Source organism: Galendromus occidentalis, unplaced genomic scaffold (genome assembly GCF_000255335.2).
Source record: "Galendromus occidentalis unplaced genomic scaffold, Mocc_1.1 scf7180000077480, whole genome shotgun sequence".
Lineage (NCBI taxonomy): Eukaryota > Metazoa > Arthropoda > Arachnida > Mesostigmata > Phytoseiidae > Galendromus > Galendromus occidentalis.
In genome coordinates, this window is record NW_003805468.1 from 588,601 (window position 1) to 606,367 (window position 17,767).

The window sequence follows — 17,767 nt, forward strand, 5'->3', positions numbered from 1 at the left end:
CAATGCCTATCGCTCGTTGGCGGATTATCATCAAAGTTTGGAGGCCAATGGACGGAGAGATCGACCTTTCGGGAAAGAATCATACCTATTCCGTTGTTCATTCCGACAAGATCGAATCGGAGGTACGCGTGAATTTTTTCAGCGCGGAATCGAGAAGCCCGGGTGCTTAATCAAGCTCTTAGCTCCTCCCCAACAGACGTAGTGTATTAAGAGTCTCGGATGACGCGAGAGGTACACAGCCTCTCCTCCTCGCATCGGCACATCGTCATGACCGTCCATCTCCGGAAATAATCGCTCTGACCCTGTGGGCATCTTCAGACTCGAACGGCGAGCCGGTCTCTCTCGCGCCGGCATGAGGGTCGATTTGTGGGTCACGTCTCTGTGCGTAGAGATAAGGTACAAATCGATGATGTAATGTCTCAAAAAATCCACGAGGAGACGACACAACAGTGTGCATCCTCTCACGTATCCTCCGGCATGCCTATCTGAGGTCTCGCCCGTTCCCTTCCAATGACCCGCGAGCCACTGGGAAATCTTGTTCCACGGCATTCTAGCATTCCGCGGCTTCCGAGGGAAAGTTTCGCCCTCGCCAAATTAGAGGAGGCCGGAATGGTCGCTCCGGCTCGCTGCGATGAATTACGGCAATCTCGAGACGCTGCTTTGGAAACGCTCAAAATGGGGACCCTCGCATCTCCGCCAATAGACCGGTTCGTGGAAAAATTGTTCATAAATAATATTTCGAGCCCTGCCATCGATCATTGAGTGTGAATTCTCCCATGGAAAATTTAATTTTTCCTCTTCTGTAGTCGGAAGTCCCCAGACAAATCGTTCATTTCTTTCGAGGTGTTCCTAGTTATCGCCCTGGAGCGGCCCCTCTTTCTCCCAGGGATTCAATACGTCGGTATTCCCACGCAAAATGAACCCCGAGCGCCGCTCTCTGTTAGATCCTCCTATCGCGCCTCCAGTCGGAAATCGGTTCGTCGAGTAAATGCCCACAGTCTTGGGATGATTTGTGACAGCCTCGATCGCCTGAATCTCCTTGGCACCTTCCATTCCCGGGGTCGAATCAACAAGCAATCGTTTGTGATCTGTAATCTGCCGAAATCCTCGAGAAGATCGACTTAGGAGATCTATGCTCGCCCTTCTCGAATAAGGGCCGATGATTCCCCTCTCCTTCGATCATTTACGGGTATACCTCCCCCACTCGGCAGCAGCTTCGGTCTTCCGCCTTGTCTCCCGAAAGGACCCTAACTAGTTTCTTGGTCAATCTCAGATTCAACCTCTCACTATGCGGTTCATTCCTTCTCGGCTTGGTAGTTTTGGTACCGTGGAACTTCCTCGTGATGGCGGACGACGTGAGTACAGCACTTTGAGTGAAGCTTCCGAGCTCCGACCGAGCAGACCTCACCTTCTCAACTTGATGGTCTATTTCAGTATTGGAAATACAAGTTCCGGAGCGACAACGCTACCGATGGGGGAAACAGCGGAGAGATAAACGAGAATCAGAAATTCTTCATCTCATACCTCAGCTCGGTTTGCAACGGAATTTACCTAGTGGTTCTATTTTTGAACACTATTTCCACCGTTAGAGTCAGCAGTGTCTCCAGGTGCGAACCTCCGAAGCACCGCAGGCTAATCTAGTAGGATTCTGGATAAGCTTTAAATTGTCGTCTCTGGATGAACCTCAACTTGAATTCCAGGATATCCGGGTCCCTGATCGGGACGACCTTGGCCATGATCCTCACGACGGTTTTCGTCGAAGTCAATACCGATTCGTGTGCGTTGCACTACTTTGTGGTCTTAGTCAGCGATTCTCTTAGTAGACTACGATGCGGCTTTGCGCGGTTGCAGACGAGCTTCATGTTGATTTTATTCTTATCCAGGGAAAGACGAATTCCTGGTGCTGAGCTTGGTGATCGCGGGCCTGACTAGCTGTAAGTCGAAAGACGATAGATCAGTGAGTGGCACTCAGCTCCTGCTCTCGCACGTTGTGTTCCTTATTTCCGATACTGAGTCTTATGTGAAACGAGCAAGACTGAGGCGCTCCCTAGGTTCACCCGCCATGATCCCGACGCTGAACCTTCGCAATATGAGCAATCGAATTCCCCTTCATGAGTTGAAATGAGGCATTATTCGAACAGTCCTCGTCGCGATCCTGTCGGGTTCCTCAACCGGGATTTGTGGATTTTTGCCGCAACGTTTCATGGCGGCTTGTTTGCTCGGGCAATCAGTCGGCGGCGTCCTCTGCGCATCGGTTCAGATTGGATGCCTCGCGTTCGGCTTCTCGTCCCAAAAAACGGCTCTCTTGTTCTTCAGCATCGCGATCTGCATTCTACTGATAACGTCCATAGTATGGCCGCTTATGAGATCCACGGTAAGCATCATTCCAAAGAAATCGATAGGTAACTCAATCTAACTTGGATTACGGAGATTCGGCTAACAAACTTCCGAAATACAGGATTTCTTCCGGCATTATCAGCGAATAGCTTCATGCTCGGATGATGTGAGCGTCTCGGATGTCTCGTGCATGCCGTACGGGGGTTCCCGGCTGACTGTTTTTTGGCGCGTTTTCCTGCAGGTAATTTCTGTCCCTCCTCCCCGAGGACAACCCGAGAGAACTTGAACTTATTGACCGAGCTCGTCATATAATCGGGATCGGGATAATCGTTGACGAGCGAGAAACCTCCATGGCTCGATTCTAGCGCGACGATGCTCTGACGGTTTTTCTCCTGATCGAGCTCTGATTTCAGGGATGGCAATTCCACATCACAGCTCTGATAGCCGGCACCTTCTCTATGCCGATATTCCCCAACCTCGGATACGCAGGACAGTCAGTCAACGTAGATATTTCTCCTTTCTTGAGTGAGTACATAACCAGCATCATACTTTCCGAGCATTATGCGGAGCCTTTTCGTTCATTTGTAATGATATCCGATGAGAATGCAACGCGAAAATAAGCGAATGACGCTCCTGATATGCGCAGCCGTCCGGCTGCTTTGATCACCCGCCTCTCAGCGTATTCGAATGCCTATGATTTGGCACGAGTCTCGCAGGGAGACACCGCGGGATGCCATATTACGGGCGAGTCGTATCTCAAGTTCAGCCTGACTTATTTGTAGAAGTTACCCTCGTCCATCGCAGCACCAGCTCGGCTATTGCATCGCGTGAGAAACCTCTGAGACGCGGTGGTAGTAGTTTCTCCGTTCGTGGACATTGAAATCGCGCCCCAGAAAACTGGGTGGAAGTTTTTCAATCCTGAGACGCACGGAACAGTAGCGGGTTCATCGACCAATGGAAGGAATGGATGATCTGCAACTTTCACGACTTCGAGAAGTTGATCCAGGATTTTCATGCGGCAACCGTGAGAAAGGAAGAAGACTCTGTGCAAAGCTCTCAATAGGCTCAAATAGAAGCAGTTGCCTCGTAGACGCCAGAAATTACACGAACCTCCGTCGATCTTGGAAGCTCCTCTTAGCGATTTCGCGGTACAAGGGCACATCACTCGTCTCTGACATGAAGTCAGGCAAGGCAATCATCGCATAAGCTCCCCGACAGACCGGGGATCAAACAGAAAAACTTTTGATTGCAAAGTCCCATCTTAGTGATCATCGAAGCATGGTGCTCGGCGAAAGAATCAAGATCAGGGAGTCATCGCTCCTGAAGCCTGATTCCTTGCTCGTGCAGGACTTCGATACGAAGGAGCACAATCCTGGGAACCATACCATACCATACCGATTAGGATTTGCCTAGAACTGATCGTCATTATTCGTTGATCTCCTCATCAAGCAGGTTATCTTTTTCATTCTTCCGATGCATATTCCGTCGCAGTGACAGTCTGCTTCATCTTCCAGAGACCTTCTTCTTGCCCTTGGCTTGCTCTCTCACGTACAGCTTAGCAGATGTTTCCGGAAGATATTTCGAGAACTTACGTCCTTACGTGAGTTTTCCAGATCCCTGCTGTCATATCCATGTTGAACCCAGGAAGTGCAACCAGTCCCGGTAGTGACTTCCACCCTGCGATGTCGGCTGATTCTGCTCGCATCTTACAGAATCCATCTCGAAGGAAGCTCCTCTTAGCTTTGTCCTTTTCACGAGTGCTGCTCATTCCACTCTTGTTGGTCTGCAACCTGAATCCGTTGAAGAGGAATGTGACTGAGGTCTTGATCAGGAGCGACGAAGTGTTTGCTCTCATAATGCTGGTCGCGGGCTTCTCAAACGGCTTTCTTCTGAACGCCGCATTCAAAAACAGTCCTGGGTGAGTTCCGACCGGGAAAATGAGGAGACTCCTCACTATGGAGTCTGATTGAAATTTTCGACACCATTTGCGGATTGGGTCTCGCACCATATGAAATGGCAGGCAGAGGTACCGAGTAATCAATGTTTGACTCGATTTCATTGCAGAGCAACCTCTCTGGAGTATCAAGAAATATCGGCTACAATAACCGTGTGTTTCTACGGAACGGGTGCTACCCTCGGATCGTTACTTTCGATCCTTCTCTTGAAGCTGCTCTGATTGCAAGATATAATATATATAATATAATATAATACAGTATGTCGCGGAATTTTGCGACTCCGTGACCGAGAATAGCGTCACTGCGAAACTGACAATTTTTTTCTGAAAATAGTGTTTCCTGGGTACCAGGTTAAGTAATCAAAAGCGTCCGAACAGAGTCCTTACAAAGCGTTGACAAACGAGAGCTTGTGCAGAGCCGCTGCGAACTCACTGCCGTCGATCACCCCTCTCGAACTTCATCCGGGTAGGTTCTTGGCTCTCGTTAAGACGAAAGACTTGTACCCGGGCCCTCAGCCCCCCTCCCCCACTAAAAGATCCGGGTTTGAATTCACACGACCGATCAAGATAGGAGGTTTCGTTTATACCGTAGTCGACTTTATTTTATCGGAAACATTCATTGGGTCAAGCTTATGATACAGGTATGTTCAGGTCATGTAGGAACAATCGCTAGCAGCTACAATCTTTCAATTTCAGCCGTAGTAACCACCGTAGCCTCCGTATCCGCCATATCCGCGACCGTAGCCACCGTAGCCACGGCCGTATCCATAGCCGCCGTAGCCTCCGTAGCCGCGGCCGTAACCCCCGTATCCACGGCCGTAACCTCCGTATCCCCCGTATCCTCCGTAGCCGCCGTACCCACGTCCATAACCACCGTAGTATCGTCGACCACCTCCGTAGAAAATGGACTCAACACTGACCACCGCCACGACAACAACGAGCAGAAGAGCGAGGCAAAGGCGGGAGTTCTGGATCAGAAAGTTGAGATTCGTGTTAATCCCCGTTCAGAACTTCGAGCCGAACGTAGTCTTCAGCCGAAGATCGAGGAATGCTTCTGGATTCGGACCAGGAACTCACCATTGTGTGGACTGTTGGGAGTTGCTGCAAATCTATGTCTCCAGATCGAGAACGGTGCCTTTTTATATCCCATGAGAGGGTTGACACCTCGATGACGTCAGCAGCGATGTTCTCGTCCAACCGAAAGTACCGAACCAAGGCCAGCAAACGTCACTGTAACTCTCTGCAGCATTCATTGATCTATCTCTCACGAGACTCCCCGCGACTTCAGCCCTTTCATCGTCCAACGACTCAATACGAGGAGCCGCATGACGAGAGATGACGCGTTTGCGGTCAGTGCTTGCTCGCTGCCCATGCACAAATCTCGATGGCGATGTAGCAAAGCACGTGGAACACTTCACTGACAAAATCGCAGAACACACTTGCTCATCTCTATGATAATTCAATCGCGGATTTTCCACAGAAAAGAGGAAGACGAAAAATACGCAAACAATGAAGATGAGGGGGAGAAGAAGAGGAAGAGACGCCGAAAAGATGTCCTGCTTGAATGCACGAAAAGTGACAACACACTCCAGAATCATCTACACGTACTTCTGCTGTCAAAGATGAACTTCGATTCTGATGGCTTTCTCGTCGGAGAATTTGCGTCAGTGTTCCTTGACCTTGATCCGTCGCGCAACTCGACGGGCCCGAAGACCGGACCCAAGGAATCAGAAGGTTCAAATCTCACTCCGATCTTCGGGTGGATCACAGAACTCGAGCTTCAAGCGGATCCGACGCTTCCGAAAAAGATTTGCCTTGTATGTCTTGACATGTCTTGTATACGTACAGGAACGCTCAAAATGGGTCTCGAAGTTGCCTCCCACTCATCGTCCGGCTCCAGAGCAAGGTATGAGGAGGGCAGGCAGGTCCGCCGCGCCGTCCAAGCAAGGACCAGCAGAAGCGAGCTGCTCTCACTCAGAAGTTTCAACTAGGAGGCCAGCGACGATGCATCTCGTGACGAGAGCTTAACGGTCACGTCTGTCACGCTTCGATACCGGTCGTTCACACTGATATCTTTATGCTGGGACTTGAACCATATCTTCCGCTGACTGTGCATGCTTCAAAATCGGTCACGGAAAGTCACCGAGCAGAAAGCTCGGGCAGCCTCGGATCGGGACAGAAACGATGGATACCTGCCGTGGTGATTCGTCGGATTCAAGTTCGGACTCGCTCCGAACAAGGCAAAAGATCGGTCCGAGCCCGAAGCGCTCCTCTAGAGCTCCTCGCTTCATGACGCATGTTAATGATGCTTGCGATTTCTATTCTGGACTCATGTAATCGCGGGGATTCACTCTTGATTAGGAGACGATCCGGTTCTCCGGCAGTGCGCAATGAATCGTATGCCGCTCGCAGTACATTCCGTTCCGCAAGGATGATGACAATCGAACTGTTCCGATCGAATCTAAATGAAGATGTTCTCATCACTGCGTTGCATCAGAAATCAGAACAGAAGAAAGAATCTGGGAATTCCTCAGATGGTCTGTCAACAAACGATATCGTACACAAGAGTGACAGTCTTGTCATAACGCCGAAAGAAAGTGCTCGGTAAACACGTTCCGGAGCTTGACTTCCGAATCGAGCGGCTGGTTCTACTTGGTTCCCGAAGGGAGTCTCGAGAAAAGGCTGGAACTGTCGAAAGGAAAATCAGCCGATGGTGGTCCGAATTCGTTCAGAACGTCTACCTCCTTCTTTCGAATAGAGCTCCGCGATCCGACCGAATCATATGACGTGAGCGAGAATCACCACAATGTTCGGAGAAGCCAATTTTTCTGAGCGGGACCTCCAGAACGTAATACGTCTTGTACTGCAATCGGAACATGGTCATAGTCCACGCAGTCAATCCATAAACTGAAGTCCCAGAATATCTTTTCGCGCGCCTCGGCTCCTAGGTTGAACAAGACACGCGATGTCATTAATCACATCTTAGGTTGAAGAAGATCGCTCCCTGCGGCCTCATACTCGACGTGAGCGTAGGCTCGCGAGGTCTTGTTTCGGGAATACCGGAGCAATGCTTGAGTCAGATCTCACATGTCTTCGGGATTGTTTTCGTCAACAAACGTTGCCAAACTCCTCTTGCGCGATATCTAATCCAACGTCTGTCCTTTGGGGATAGGGTACAGGTTTCGTTCTACGAGCGGAGATAATGAGTTGTCGCGTTCAAGTTCAGGGCCCCGAAGAACACAAGAACATATCTTCTGGATCTCACCCGGAGACGATAAAATCTCAAAGCAGTCGATGAGCGGCGTGCGGTATCCTGCTCTTGGCTCCCGAGACATGGCAGTGTCGAGCTCGTCAGGCTGATCTCCTCTTTGCAACAGACACGTGCATGCTCGAGCGATTCCCCAATCGATCTTCAACGGCGACGAAGATCGCAGTGTACGTCACCATTCTTGTCGTCCCGTTCACCTGGACTCGTGATGAAGGAAAGATGGACACCTATCGAATTCCGATCTGATGATGGACCACCCCCTGTTTGGTACGCTCAGCAGATCGGATGCCCCCCGACGTCTGACGTGAGGAGGAGGGGAATCCTTGATTTCTCAGTCTCCCACGAATCCGCGGTGGTGCAAAATCGATGAATAGGGACTGTTGAACTGTTTCGGAGGCTGCTCGCGACGAATGTACCTTCTGAGAGTCCGCACGATTGGGCTTGCTTTCACGACGAATTCCGCCAGACCTCCATGCTCTGTCAGCTGAGTCTAGCGGGCGACTTAGGATCGGGCTGATTTCCGGAGCTGGCAGCGACCTCGAAGGCACCGGGAGGCGTGACCAAGGACGATATCACAGCGATTGCGATGTTTCACTGAAACACACTCATTGACAATGAAGACTTGGTGGAGACGACGGCAAAGAATATCTCAATATTCAAGCTTGCAACGTCATGGAAGATTCTGTGCATGTCAGGAGCTTCCGCCGGAATGAAATCATTTTCCGAGGTCTTCAGGTTGGAGTTCCTCGAGGCAAGGAACATGGACGACCTGCGTTCTGTCTTCGTTTTCTGCGCATAATCCAACAAGAGACTCCCCGTGCGTTGTTCGGATCTCTCTCTGATTGAGATGCTGTATAGAAAGAAAGAGAGCGAATGGAGGCTCGACCTCAAGCGGATATCGTTTGTCTGCTCTAATTGCCAGGAACGACAGTTTATGGGCTTGCACAAGCTTCTTCGGCACGGAGAATACTCGGAGGGAGTCCTTACCACGGTATCAGGAAGAATCACCAGCGGAAAAGATCGCAGCTGACGGAGAAGTAAGTTGAGGTCATCAATCTAAGAAAAACTTGGAATCGATACGTCTCCATGGAACAAATTGCCGCTTCATTTGATATATCTATCGGTACAGTCATAGATGTGGGTCACAGAAACTCAGGCGTGAATACACATATCGAGTTTGATTCCACGGAATGCTCTCAGGGGCTAATAGGGAGTCGCGAATAGAGCGGTGCTTGGAACCCCTGAGATCCCTCAGGAACAAAGCGGCCGGATGCATTCGACTCTTTCCGTATCAGAAAATATTCAGAGCTGAGGTCAACCATCATTGCCAGGAGCGAAGCCAGTACGAAGCTTGCATTGGACCGACGGCGGACCGTCCGGCGAAGTTCCCGTGTGCTCGGGGCGGTCTCGAGCGATGGCGACGTTACCAAACCGCCTTTCTTCGAGGAAGTCGAATCTGTGTGCAAAACCAAAATAAGATCGACGACACCGATGAGAGTTCGAGCGAAGGAGGGAGAATCGGTATATCATTGGTGAACGGTGATTTTATTGATGACATGGAACACATTCGACGTGTCATTATTATGGAGTTCATTCACTACAGAGTAATACGAGAGATGGGGAGCGGCACATGTAGTATGGGTCACACCAGATCCATCGTTTGTCGCTGTGATGCGATGGATCCTCCATACTCTCGGCTGTCGCACATCGGAAACTCTTTCAATGGAGTCGTTGGTTATCCTCGAATCATAACAATCGTCCTCTTAAGAGATGTAACATATCAACGCTTCGGCGGCCTCCAACTTAAAATATTTAGCGGTTCTCGGTGATTCTCGAATCGATTCATCCTCGACATATTCGACGTGAAATTTCGGAGTTCAGGGGTCGCGGTCACACGGAATTCATCAGCTGGGCTTTGGCACAGAGGCTTGGAACCAGAGGCAAGAGTGTTTTCTGCAGTGGTTCAAAAAAAGAGAGTGGATTCAGCGTAGAAGTCGGGGAGGGGACAGTGCTCTTCGATTATCAACGCAGAGTCTTGCCATTGTCACAAGACGAGCGTTTGCCGAAGTTGTTCCTTGGGAAGCAGAAAAATCGAAAGTTCGCGCAAAAAACACAACGGTGAATGACGGGTCACGGAGACGTCACGCTGACTGGCATTCTTCAAATGCACGCAGGTGTCTCTCCGGTCGCAGGTGCTTGTGAGGGCATATGTATGCAGGTGGAGTGAAAAAAGTCACAGTGGCTGATTTTCTGGATGATCGTGGTGATGGGCATACCGGCTGAGGTTCTCGAATAATTTATGATCAAGCCGTCACGAACGATTGGGGCTGAGGCGAGGTAGAAAGAAAGCCCGAATCATCAGCAGAGAGATTTCCGCCCGTCGACGCATTTGTGTTGGCTTCGGGGTAGAACGTGATCTTTTGCTCCTTGGGCTGTGGGTCCACCACATCCAGATCGGTGTCCGAGTTCGCCTTCTCCTCGGCCTTGCTGCACTCAGGTTTTGTCTGGAATGGTCATATGAAGAGACATGAGATTCCGAGAGAAATAAACGAATTTTGAGCAGAAATGAGAGGGATCCGGGTGAACAAAGACTCCTAAATCTCCAAGATGCAACATGCCGATGGTCGACACCCTCCGAACTCGGAACCCTCTAAGTAATTTAAACAATGGACCGTGATCCATGATCCGATACAAGTGCACTCCGGTGGTCCCGTGCTGATAACGTGTGGGGTCTCGGAATAATTCAAAGAGTAAAGACTTTACTCCATGACTAAAGACCTACAGCACGACGGGGACGATTCGACCGCTTGCTAAAATGTTTTCTTCAACACTCCCGCGACCTTTTTGCCAAAACACACGTTACCATACTGGACGATTTTATTTCTAACAGACAATGGCCACGCTCTTCTTCTCTGAGTCGGTTCAGTTGCATCCTGAAGTCGTTAGGAATGTTTCTTTGGGTTAGTCAAAGCTTTGATCGAGCCCGGCAGTCTTGAGGAAGGAGCTCGAGCTCGATCAGTGTAGTAAGAGGCTCCAGGACAGCTATCCACCATCAGATCAAGCCACAGTCAAGCCACAATATGATTAGCGCATAGCAAAAGGATTTGTGGAAATGAGCTGAGATCGCCGGAAAGGCGCGCCTTATCACCTTTTCCACCTTCGCAGCTGGTGTCGGACTCTCCTTGGGCGAAGCGCACACTGACGTCTTTATGTTTGTCACAGTTCTGCCGTCAACATCGGTGACGACGTTCACGTCAACGATTGATTTGTAGTCTGAGCTGGACCCGGTACTTTCGCGTACCGTCGTGCCATCGATTTTCTCAGAGATTGTTGTAGTGGTCCGAGTCGTCGTCGTACACTTCTCTTTCGGCAAGACGTTGTTCAGTGAACGCAAGTAGGCGTTACCGGTGTACCTGTATCGTGTTTTGAAGAATGATCGATGAGGAATCTCATCGGACCGATCTGTTTGCAGAGGTGGAAGCTGCCATACGCAATAGTCCATCTGATAGATTGCGAGTCTTCTCTGCCTTTTTCTTTTACCTGGGAAGCTGGGTCCTGGAGTTTCTCAAATTGTTCGCGTTCTCCATAGAATTGGTGACCGTCGTTGTGTGACTTATGGTCCCGTTCTTAGGCGATGCCGTTATCAACTGGTTGACCTGGGCCTTACCGTCAGCGGCGGTCAGACCCTTTATTTCCTTCTCTGTAGAAATCATGGCCTTTCGGGGTAGCTGCGAAATCGAAGTTGGCCGTAAGTCAGTTATGTCACCCGATAACACCATTCGATGCAATATGTCGAGGAATCAATCACGAAGAATCAATTGACGCAATGCCCGAATAAAGTATTCCATCGCCGTGGAAAAAATATATATATATATTCACGCGGGCTTCTGTGGAGCTAAATAGTCACCTGTGGCGAATCTTCGTCTGTGCTGTGGAAGAGCACACTGCTGTGTTGTCTGAATCGTTCGGTTTGACGGTAGAGGTCGGTGTTCGGAGGCGGTGCGGGGGGGAATAGTGGGGGTCTGTTCAGCCTACAATAGCAAAGCATTGCTGAGATGTGTGCTTATACGGAGTATATGGGATGTAATGGAGAGGGTTCCCGATGCGATCATGCGAGAAACCGGCCATCTTTTCGCTCGAGGGTAGCATTATTAGGATATTTACCTGTACAAGCCACTCGTTGGGTACGGAGGCAGTGTTGGAATCTTGCAACCATTAGGCGGCGCAGGAAGATATCGTGGATGAGTTTTGCGTAGCTGCAACGGACTCACGTCACTCATAGCCGGAAGCTTTCGGACCTGGTTTTTCCGCCGAGGCGGAGACGAACTGCGATGGCGACAACAAATCTCCTCCGAGCACTGTCTGCGGTTCCGGTTGGACCTGCATCGGAAGAGGACGTGTCATTCGGAGCTCAGATCAAGCGTTGATTGCAAGACTATTGGGGGGAGCAAGATATATCGAAGAACAGAGTTCGATCGCGAAAAGTCAAATCTGTCAGTAATACGAGCTATAGGATGAAAAACCTGGAGTTCGATCTGGAAGAGGATCTTCGTCTAGAATGCATTTCTGTTCCGCTGTCCTCCAGTGTGCCGTCACTGCAACACGAACTCTGTTTCGCCGTACAATGCCGGGCCAAACTCAGAGATCGCGAGGGAATCTGGAAAATAATAATTCTTGAGTGTGCATTGAAAAACGAGAGATGCTGCAATTCTATCTCGGGCAAGCTGTAGGAGGAATCCGCGTCAAGCTACTCCAGATAGACACGCGTCGCGTCCAATCACTCGACAAGGAGTGGGAAGACATGAGCAGGTGCTCGTGCGATCCCCTCTAGTCAACAATCAATACTACGGCGGAGCTCACGAAAAACCGGGGAGGCGATTCTCGTGGAACAATACAGCGCGGAGTCAGGTGCCCAAAAATGGATGCGAGCTTCACAAAAACTGTCCTAAGCGGAAAATATCTTCGGAGCCGAGCATCTTGGCTACCGCGCCGTCAGAGCGGAGCCTTCGCTCCAAAGGAATGAAGCAATCGAATCAGCGCCGAAGATCTCATTGCGACGCTTCCAGGGAAAGCCATACGTTGGATGTTTTGAATATCTCACCCGTCGGTCGACGGTTAGCTGAAGAGCTCAGCTGTTCGAGGGGGTTAGACAAGAATATTGCTTCCTTATCATGATTTCCCGAAGCGACCGAATTTCGCTGTTTCTAAGCTGCAGAGGCTTCTTGAATTAGTGGAGCCCCGCGTACGATACCGCTCTTCATTAAACGGGAATCCGCAGATCCCAAATGATTCGAAGGACCAAAGATTCGAAAAGATCATACTTGAGCGTTTCAGCTCAAGGACGACCGATTGGAGGTTTTGAGGAGTCAAGTTTTCCTCCCGTTGGACCGTTGTGCCAACTCAACAGTTTCCTCCCCTCCCTGCATTGTGACAGCATAACAGCATCCTATCTGACGGCTTGTTCGCTTAGTAGAAACTGATAAGCGTCTAGGGATTCTCCTCTTTCTTGGAGCAAATTCGGGCCAAGCCAACGAATGTCGGTTCGTCAATTCACTCAAGGTCTGTGATGAAACATCGATAGTTTTTCGTTCTCTTGTCGTCTGACGACCCAGACAGACTGCTAATATCGTCCCAAGAGAGGCCTGAACTAGAATGTTCACTAATGTAATAGTGGATATAATAGAGGCTCTGATCGCGAAGTCAGCTCCAGTTGAAGAGATCTCTGTCGTCGAGAATCGGTCCCGAAGCGATCGGCTGCTGAATTGCACTGAATAAACGTCACACCAACCTCTGCCTTCGTCTCCTGAACTTGAGTCTGTTCTGGTTCGAGATTAGTCTGCGTACTCCGCGAGTGGAAGTTCACGTAATCTGGATCCCTCCAATCTACGGGCGGGAATTGAGCCGCGAAGCTCAGTCTCTGTTTCGGCATCGATGTTGGAGGTGAACCGGAACTTGACGAAGAAGTCGTCGATGTGTGATGAGTCGTGGCCGTCGTCGAGACAACTACGATCTCCGGAGAGCTCTTCTCTTTTTTGCGGAAGAACCTGGAGAACATAGAAGACCGCTTCGGGCTGTCACCTGCGATGGGGCAATGAGGTTAAACCCGATGGAAATCCCGTGAGCGCTCGGATGCGAAGAGGAAAACTGTATTTTCTTTCCAATGGCCACAAATGTGTTAAGATCTACAGATTGGCATACCGATCAAGCGGCTTGACTTGTTTTCTTTCTCTTTTTTTGTTCGCGTTCTAAATGATCGGCTCTGTGCGCTGAGAGTTATCGGACGCCAATGTGATCGACCAAACGAAAGCTCACATGTGGAAGAATTTGAGCTTCCACAATACATATGGCGACACCCACGTGTGGCGGAGGGGCCTGGCTGGAACGCCGGAAGAAACCCGGCCTAGAAACGACGAACCCTATTCACGCCGTCGGCCAAAGAGCCCAATCAGTCACCATGAATCAAAGGATGGTCTTTTCAAAACACTTTCTTGAATACTTTCCTCGTGTCCCTTCTTTTGGAAAGGGCCAGGAAAACTCTACCGCGACGAGGTCTATGTCGAGAGCTCGGAATATATATATTAGAGATGATGGAGAAATCTCCTCCTGAGACTGAATTCTGAGATAGGACATCTCGACCAAGATCATACTCGAAGCTCCGTGTCTCTAGCGATCGACAATCTCTCTGTCAGTCCAATTCGCACATTCGATGAATCCAGTTGATCGAACTCGGAATCGAAATTCAACGACAAGCCTTTATAGCGTTGCCTGTGAAATTCCTCCAGCCAAGGCTCCGTGCAGAGTCCACTTACGCTTAGCTAGCTGAGGAGTCTGTGTTTGCTGTAGGTGCCGGTGCTCGGGATGATCGTTCAGGGAACTCTTGCTCCGGTTGTAAAGTCTCACCGAGGCGCTCCGACAGAGTCCTTTCTCGCGATCTCTCTCGCGCAGCAACCTCATCGATGCGGATCGTTCCAGCGTGCTCTGACGAGATTCTCCACTCGAAGAATTCAGAACCTGTTCAGACACAAAAATTAGATACGTCTCTTCTCCCGAGCAGCTGGCCGTGATCAAATCTGCAGGTATCACAATGACGACCACGACGTTCGTTTGAAGATGCCGCCAGGCCAAGGGTCCACAAACGAAACACTGAGACGAGTCCAGCGAACCAGAGAAATTTAAAATGCGCAATGCAGCTGCCCAGCTTTTCACAGCCTGTGCTCAGCAGCCGATGCAGCAAGTGACTTGTGCCGTACGTTTTGCAGATCAGATCATATGAACACGAAGGTGATACCCAGTTTAACCCCGAAACGGAATAATCGACATGGATGAAGAGGGAAAACAATCAGAACGAAGAAACATCACGTGGGACGACGATTGGACCCCTCGGAGAACGACATGCACTCGGATACGAAAAAAAAGAAGAGGAGATAGAAGAACCCTCCGCACAACTGCCACCACTATAAATTACGACACACAAAGGTTCTTACACGCTGGCTAGTCCACTGCTGGAAACAGAGCTAAATTAATTTCTCCACCGAGCTCGAGCACGCTCGCAATAAAAGGATGAAAAGAAACAAAAGCGAATGAAAAACTATCTAATCTATCGTCAGAGAAATCGTCCCTCGCAGTGAGACCGACCGGCGGTCTGACTGTGAGGTGTGTCCGGCAAGCAGCTCTACGAATAGCTTATCTGTATTGGAAAGAAATTAAAACTATTCTCGACAAATGAGCGAGTCGGATGATATAAGTTTTTTTCTTCTTCAATTTTCTTGAGCCGCACCTTGGCTGCGTCGACTCCGTTCGTGAGAAGACTCGCTCTTTTCAAAGTGGGAGTGCTTTTCATGAACTGTTCGGGTTCCGCAACCCTGTAGCCGTTCCCGGTGTGGTAGAGACGTCGCTCTCGGATCAGTGTGCCCAAAGTTCTGCGGATAAAACGAATGATTGATCAAATTAGCAAGGAATCGAAGTACGCATCGGATGAAAATTCATAGTTCGAATACCGATACCTATACCGATTGAGTAATCAAATGTACGGAAATGAATACTGAGCGGCTCCGTTCCTCGGGTCGTTCCCATCAAAGAGAATTATAACTCCGTCTGTTTGTATGCGGACGTCGTAACGGAAGGAAAACTTGCTTGCTCGATCACACTCACACCGCTTGTTCCTACGACATTTGATTTAATAACATTCAGGTGCGATTACATACATAATTATCGGAATTGTTCGATTGACTCCAGCTGCCCATTCATTGATTCAGTCACTTAGCGCGCCGCGGGATCCGGCACCGGACATCCGAAACCGTTCAACCAGAAAAGTCAATGGACAGCGAGTCCGAAATCGAACCGTTTGATGATTGGTTTCGCTTGCTTCTTGCCGCTGGTGAGATGAAGGCGAATGCGTTGTCGTCTCAACACCGCGAGCCGGCACGGGAAACGACGCACCATCTCCGAGACGAACTCCTGTTTAATCGTTCGCTTGAACTATTCACGGATCGATCGATCCAATCGGTTCGTGGTGGAATAATTGATTATTGTTGAATTCTCTACCGAGTCGCATCCCGGCCGGGGATGCGACCCGGGATCGTAACGAAAAGCGACAAGCGCAGACACGGGAGCTGGAGCAGCTTCCATTGACACTGTCGCGCAGGTCTTCCGGAATAAACTTGAGTGGATGTCTTTGATCGAAGCAGATGCGACTTTAAACAATCAATGAACCGATGACGTCACGGGATGAGACCGGTTCACGTCGATCCCTTCACTTCCATCTTCAACTTGGTCATCCCATCCCATGACAATTATGAAGTCTATCATTGAAGTGATTTCTTTCCGTATCGTCAATGCTGTAACCAGATAGCATGAACAAAGAGTACGAGCCTCCGCCCGAGGGATTTCGGAAGTTCCGCTAGGAGTTCGGCTTGGTCGATTCTGACGGGGACTGAATTTCATCGAAATTCTCGACAATAAATTTGAATGGTAGAAAAACCCCAGGTTTCAAGCCGCACTGAGGCGACCGATGCCCGGACCGACGGAACTTCTGGTGAATCGAGCACGACATAAGAGCCTAACAGCTGCGCATGACCTCCGCTGAGGTCATCCGCGAAAGGTGCGCTATGATCGGCGATGATTCCATTGCCACTACAGCGGCGACAGCAATGGCGGCCGCAATGATGGCTATCCGATGAGGTTCGGACAATAGAGCCTCATTAATATCCCATAGATATTAATTTCATTTCAGACGAATCGAGTTTTTCGCTCAATGGTAGTTTACTACGGGGAATCGGGGTGCAGCCAATCGCTACAAGCTTGGATGGTGTCAATTAAAGCAGTCGACGCAATTATCTCGTCTGTTCCGTGGACCCGGTGGAGTGTTTCCGACAGTTTGTGAAAAGCCGAGGTATTGAAATAAGTACACTGACTTAATAAATTCTGTTCACCCGTTCTGGTACACGGGGAACGTTCACGCTGGAGAAAAACAGGATCTGACACCCTGGATCCGGAGCGGCTCAGTTCACTGGGACTCTTCTTGGAATATCGAGAAACTCCGGCACTTTCACCGAACGGTATTCGGCGATGGTAAGTTCGCTCTTCTCACTCACTTGTAAACTATGTCACTAGGTGGTTTCTCCATGCCTGGGTAAGTCCTCATGAGCTCCACTGTGAGTGAGTCCAAGGTGGCAACATCTCCTCGGTTTGTGAGGTCGAAGACCGCCTTGCATAATGCTTCAGCCAATGGCGCGAACTGGGTTTGCAGGACGCGAACCATTTCAGCTTCGGTTATGTCTCCTGGAAAAAAAAAGCTCGAGTTAATTCGTCGCTCGACAAGCTTTCGATCACCACACAAAAAGCTCCGCTTCTAGTAGGCTAATTATTGCCGGTCGGTCGATCGTCAGCGAGCCTAGTTCCCTTCCATACGATGATGGACAGCATCGTTCCTGTTTGAGGGGCACACTCGTAAATTAGGCTTTCAAAGCTGATGTTCGTGAGAACTCCTGTAAGTCACCCAACGACGATTGTCAGCTTACTTCGATCTGCAATTCATGAGGGTTGCGTTGACCGCGGCCGGCCCTCCTCCGGTTTCGAAAATGGTGCCTCGCTCATCGAAGATGAGACCGACGGAGCCGGCAGCTGAGTGGCTAAGGCGTCATTTTCTCTCAGTCCGACCGCTGGTCGGTCGCTTCTCCGAATGTTTCCTCGGCAAAACAAGATTCCGA

At 49.8% G+C, this 17,767-nt stretch overlaps 3 protein-coding genes across 3 annotated transcripts in view; 1 reads left to right on the forward strand and 2 right to left on the reverse strand.

Annotated features, from left to right (window-relative positions):
* Positions 1-646: 646 nt before the first annotated feature.
* LOC100897991 (equilibrative nucleoside transporter 3) lies at positions 647-4,592 on the forward strand. The gene is made up of 11 exons (XM_003745236.1): positions 647-707; positions 1,274-1,355; positions 1,435-1,607; positions 1,701-1,777; positions 1,884-1,934; positions 2,142-2,374; positions 2,459-2,578; positions 2,751-2,862; positions 3,852-3,937; positions 4,050-4,255; positions 4,402-4,592. The coding sequence occupies exons 1-11, from the start codon at positions 676-678 to the stop codon at positions 4,511-4,513; spliced, it is 1,284 nt and encodes a 427-aa protein (XP_003745284.1). The 5' UTR covers positions 647-675; the 3' UTR covers positions 4,514-4,592.
* A 391-nt stretch (positions 4,593-4,983) lies between these two features.
* LOC100905146 (neuropeptide-like protein 31) lies at positions 4,984-7,175 on the reverse strand. Its single transcript, XM_003745284.2, has 2 exons — positions 7,131-7,175; positions 4,984-5,259 (listed from the first exon to the last, which is right to left on the reverse strand). The coding sequence occupies exons 1-2, from the start codon at positions 7,173-7,175 to the stop codon at positions 4,984-4,986; spliced, it is 321 nt and encodes a 106-aa protein (XP_003745332.1).
* Positions 7,176-9,761: 2,586 nt separating this feature from the next.
* The window catches only part of ko (Stork-head domain-containing protein knockout), a 64,261-nt gene continuing 56,255 nt past the window's right edge, over positions 9,762-17,767 (reverse strand). The window contains exons 2-12 of the mRNA XM_029112019.1: positions 17,153-17,339; positions 15,337-15,478; positions 15,044-15,061; positions 14,369-14,570; positions 13,348-13,637; positions 12,083-12,216; positions 11,724-11,939; positions 11,467-11,590; positions 11,100-11,287; positions 10,708-10,972; positions 9,762-10,063 (exon numbers count right to left, since the gene is read on the reverse strand). Coding sequence (XP_028967852.1) covers positions 9,863-10,063; positions 10,708-10,972; positions 11,100-11,287; positions 11,467-11,590; positions 11,724-11,939; positions 12,083-12,216; positions 13,348-13,637; positions 14,369-14,570; positions 15,044-15,061; positions 15,337-15,478; positions 17,153-17,339 — 1,967 coding nt within the window. The 3' untranslated portion in view covers positions 9,762-9,862. The remainder of the gene's footprint in view (positions 10,064-10,707; positions 10,973-11,099; positions 11,288-11,466; positions 11,591-11,723; positions 11,940-12,082; positions 12,217-13,347; positions 13,638-14,368; positions 14,571-15,043; positions 15,062-15,336; positions 15,479-17,152; positions 17,340-17,767) is intronic.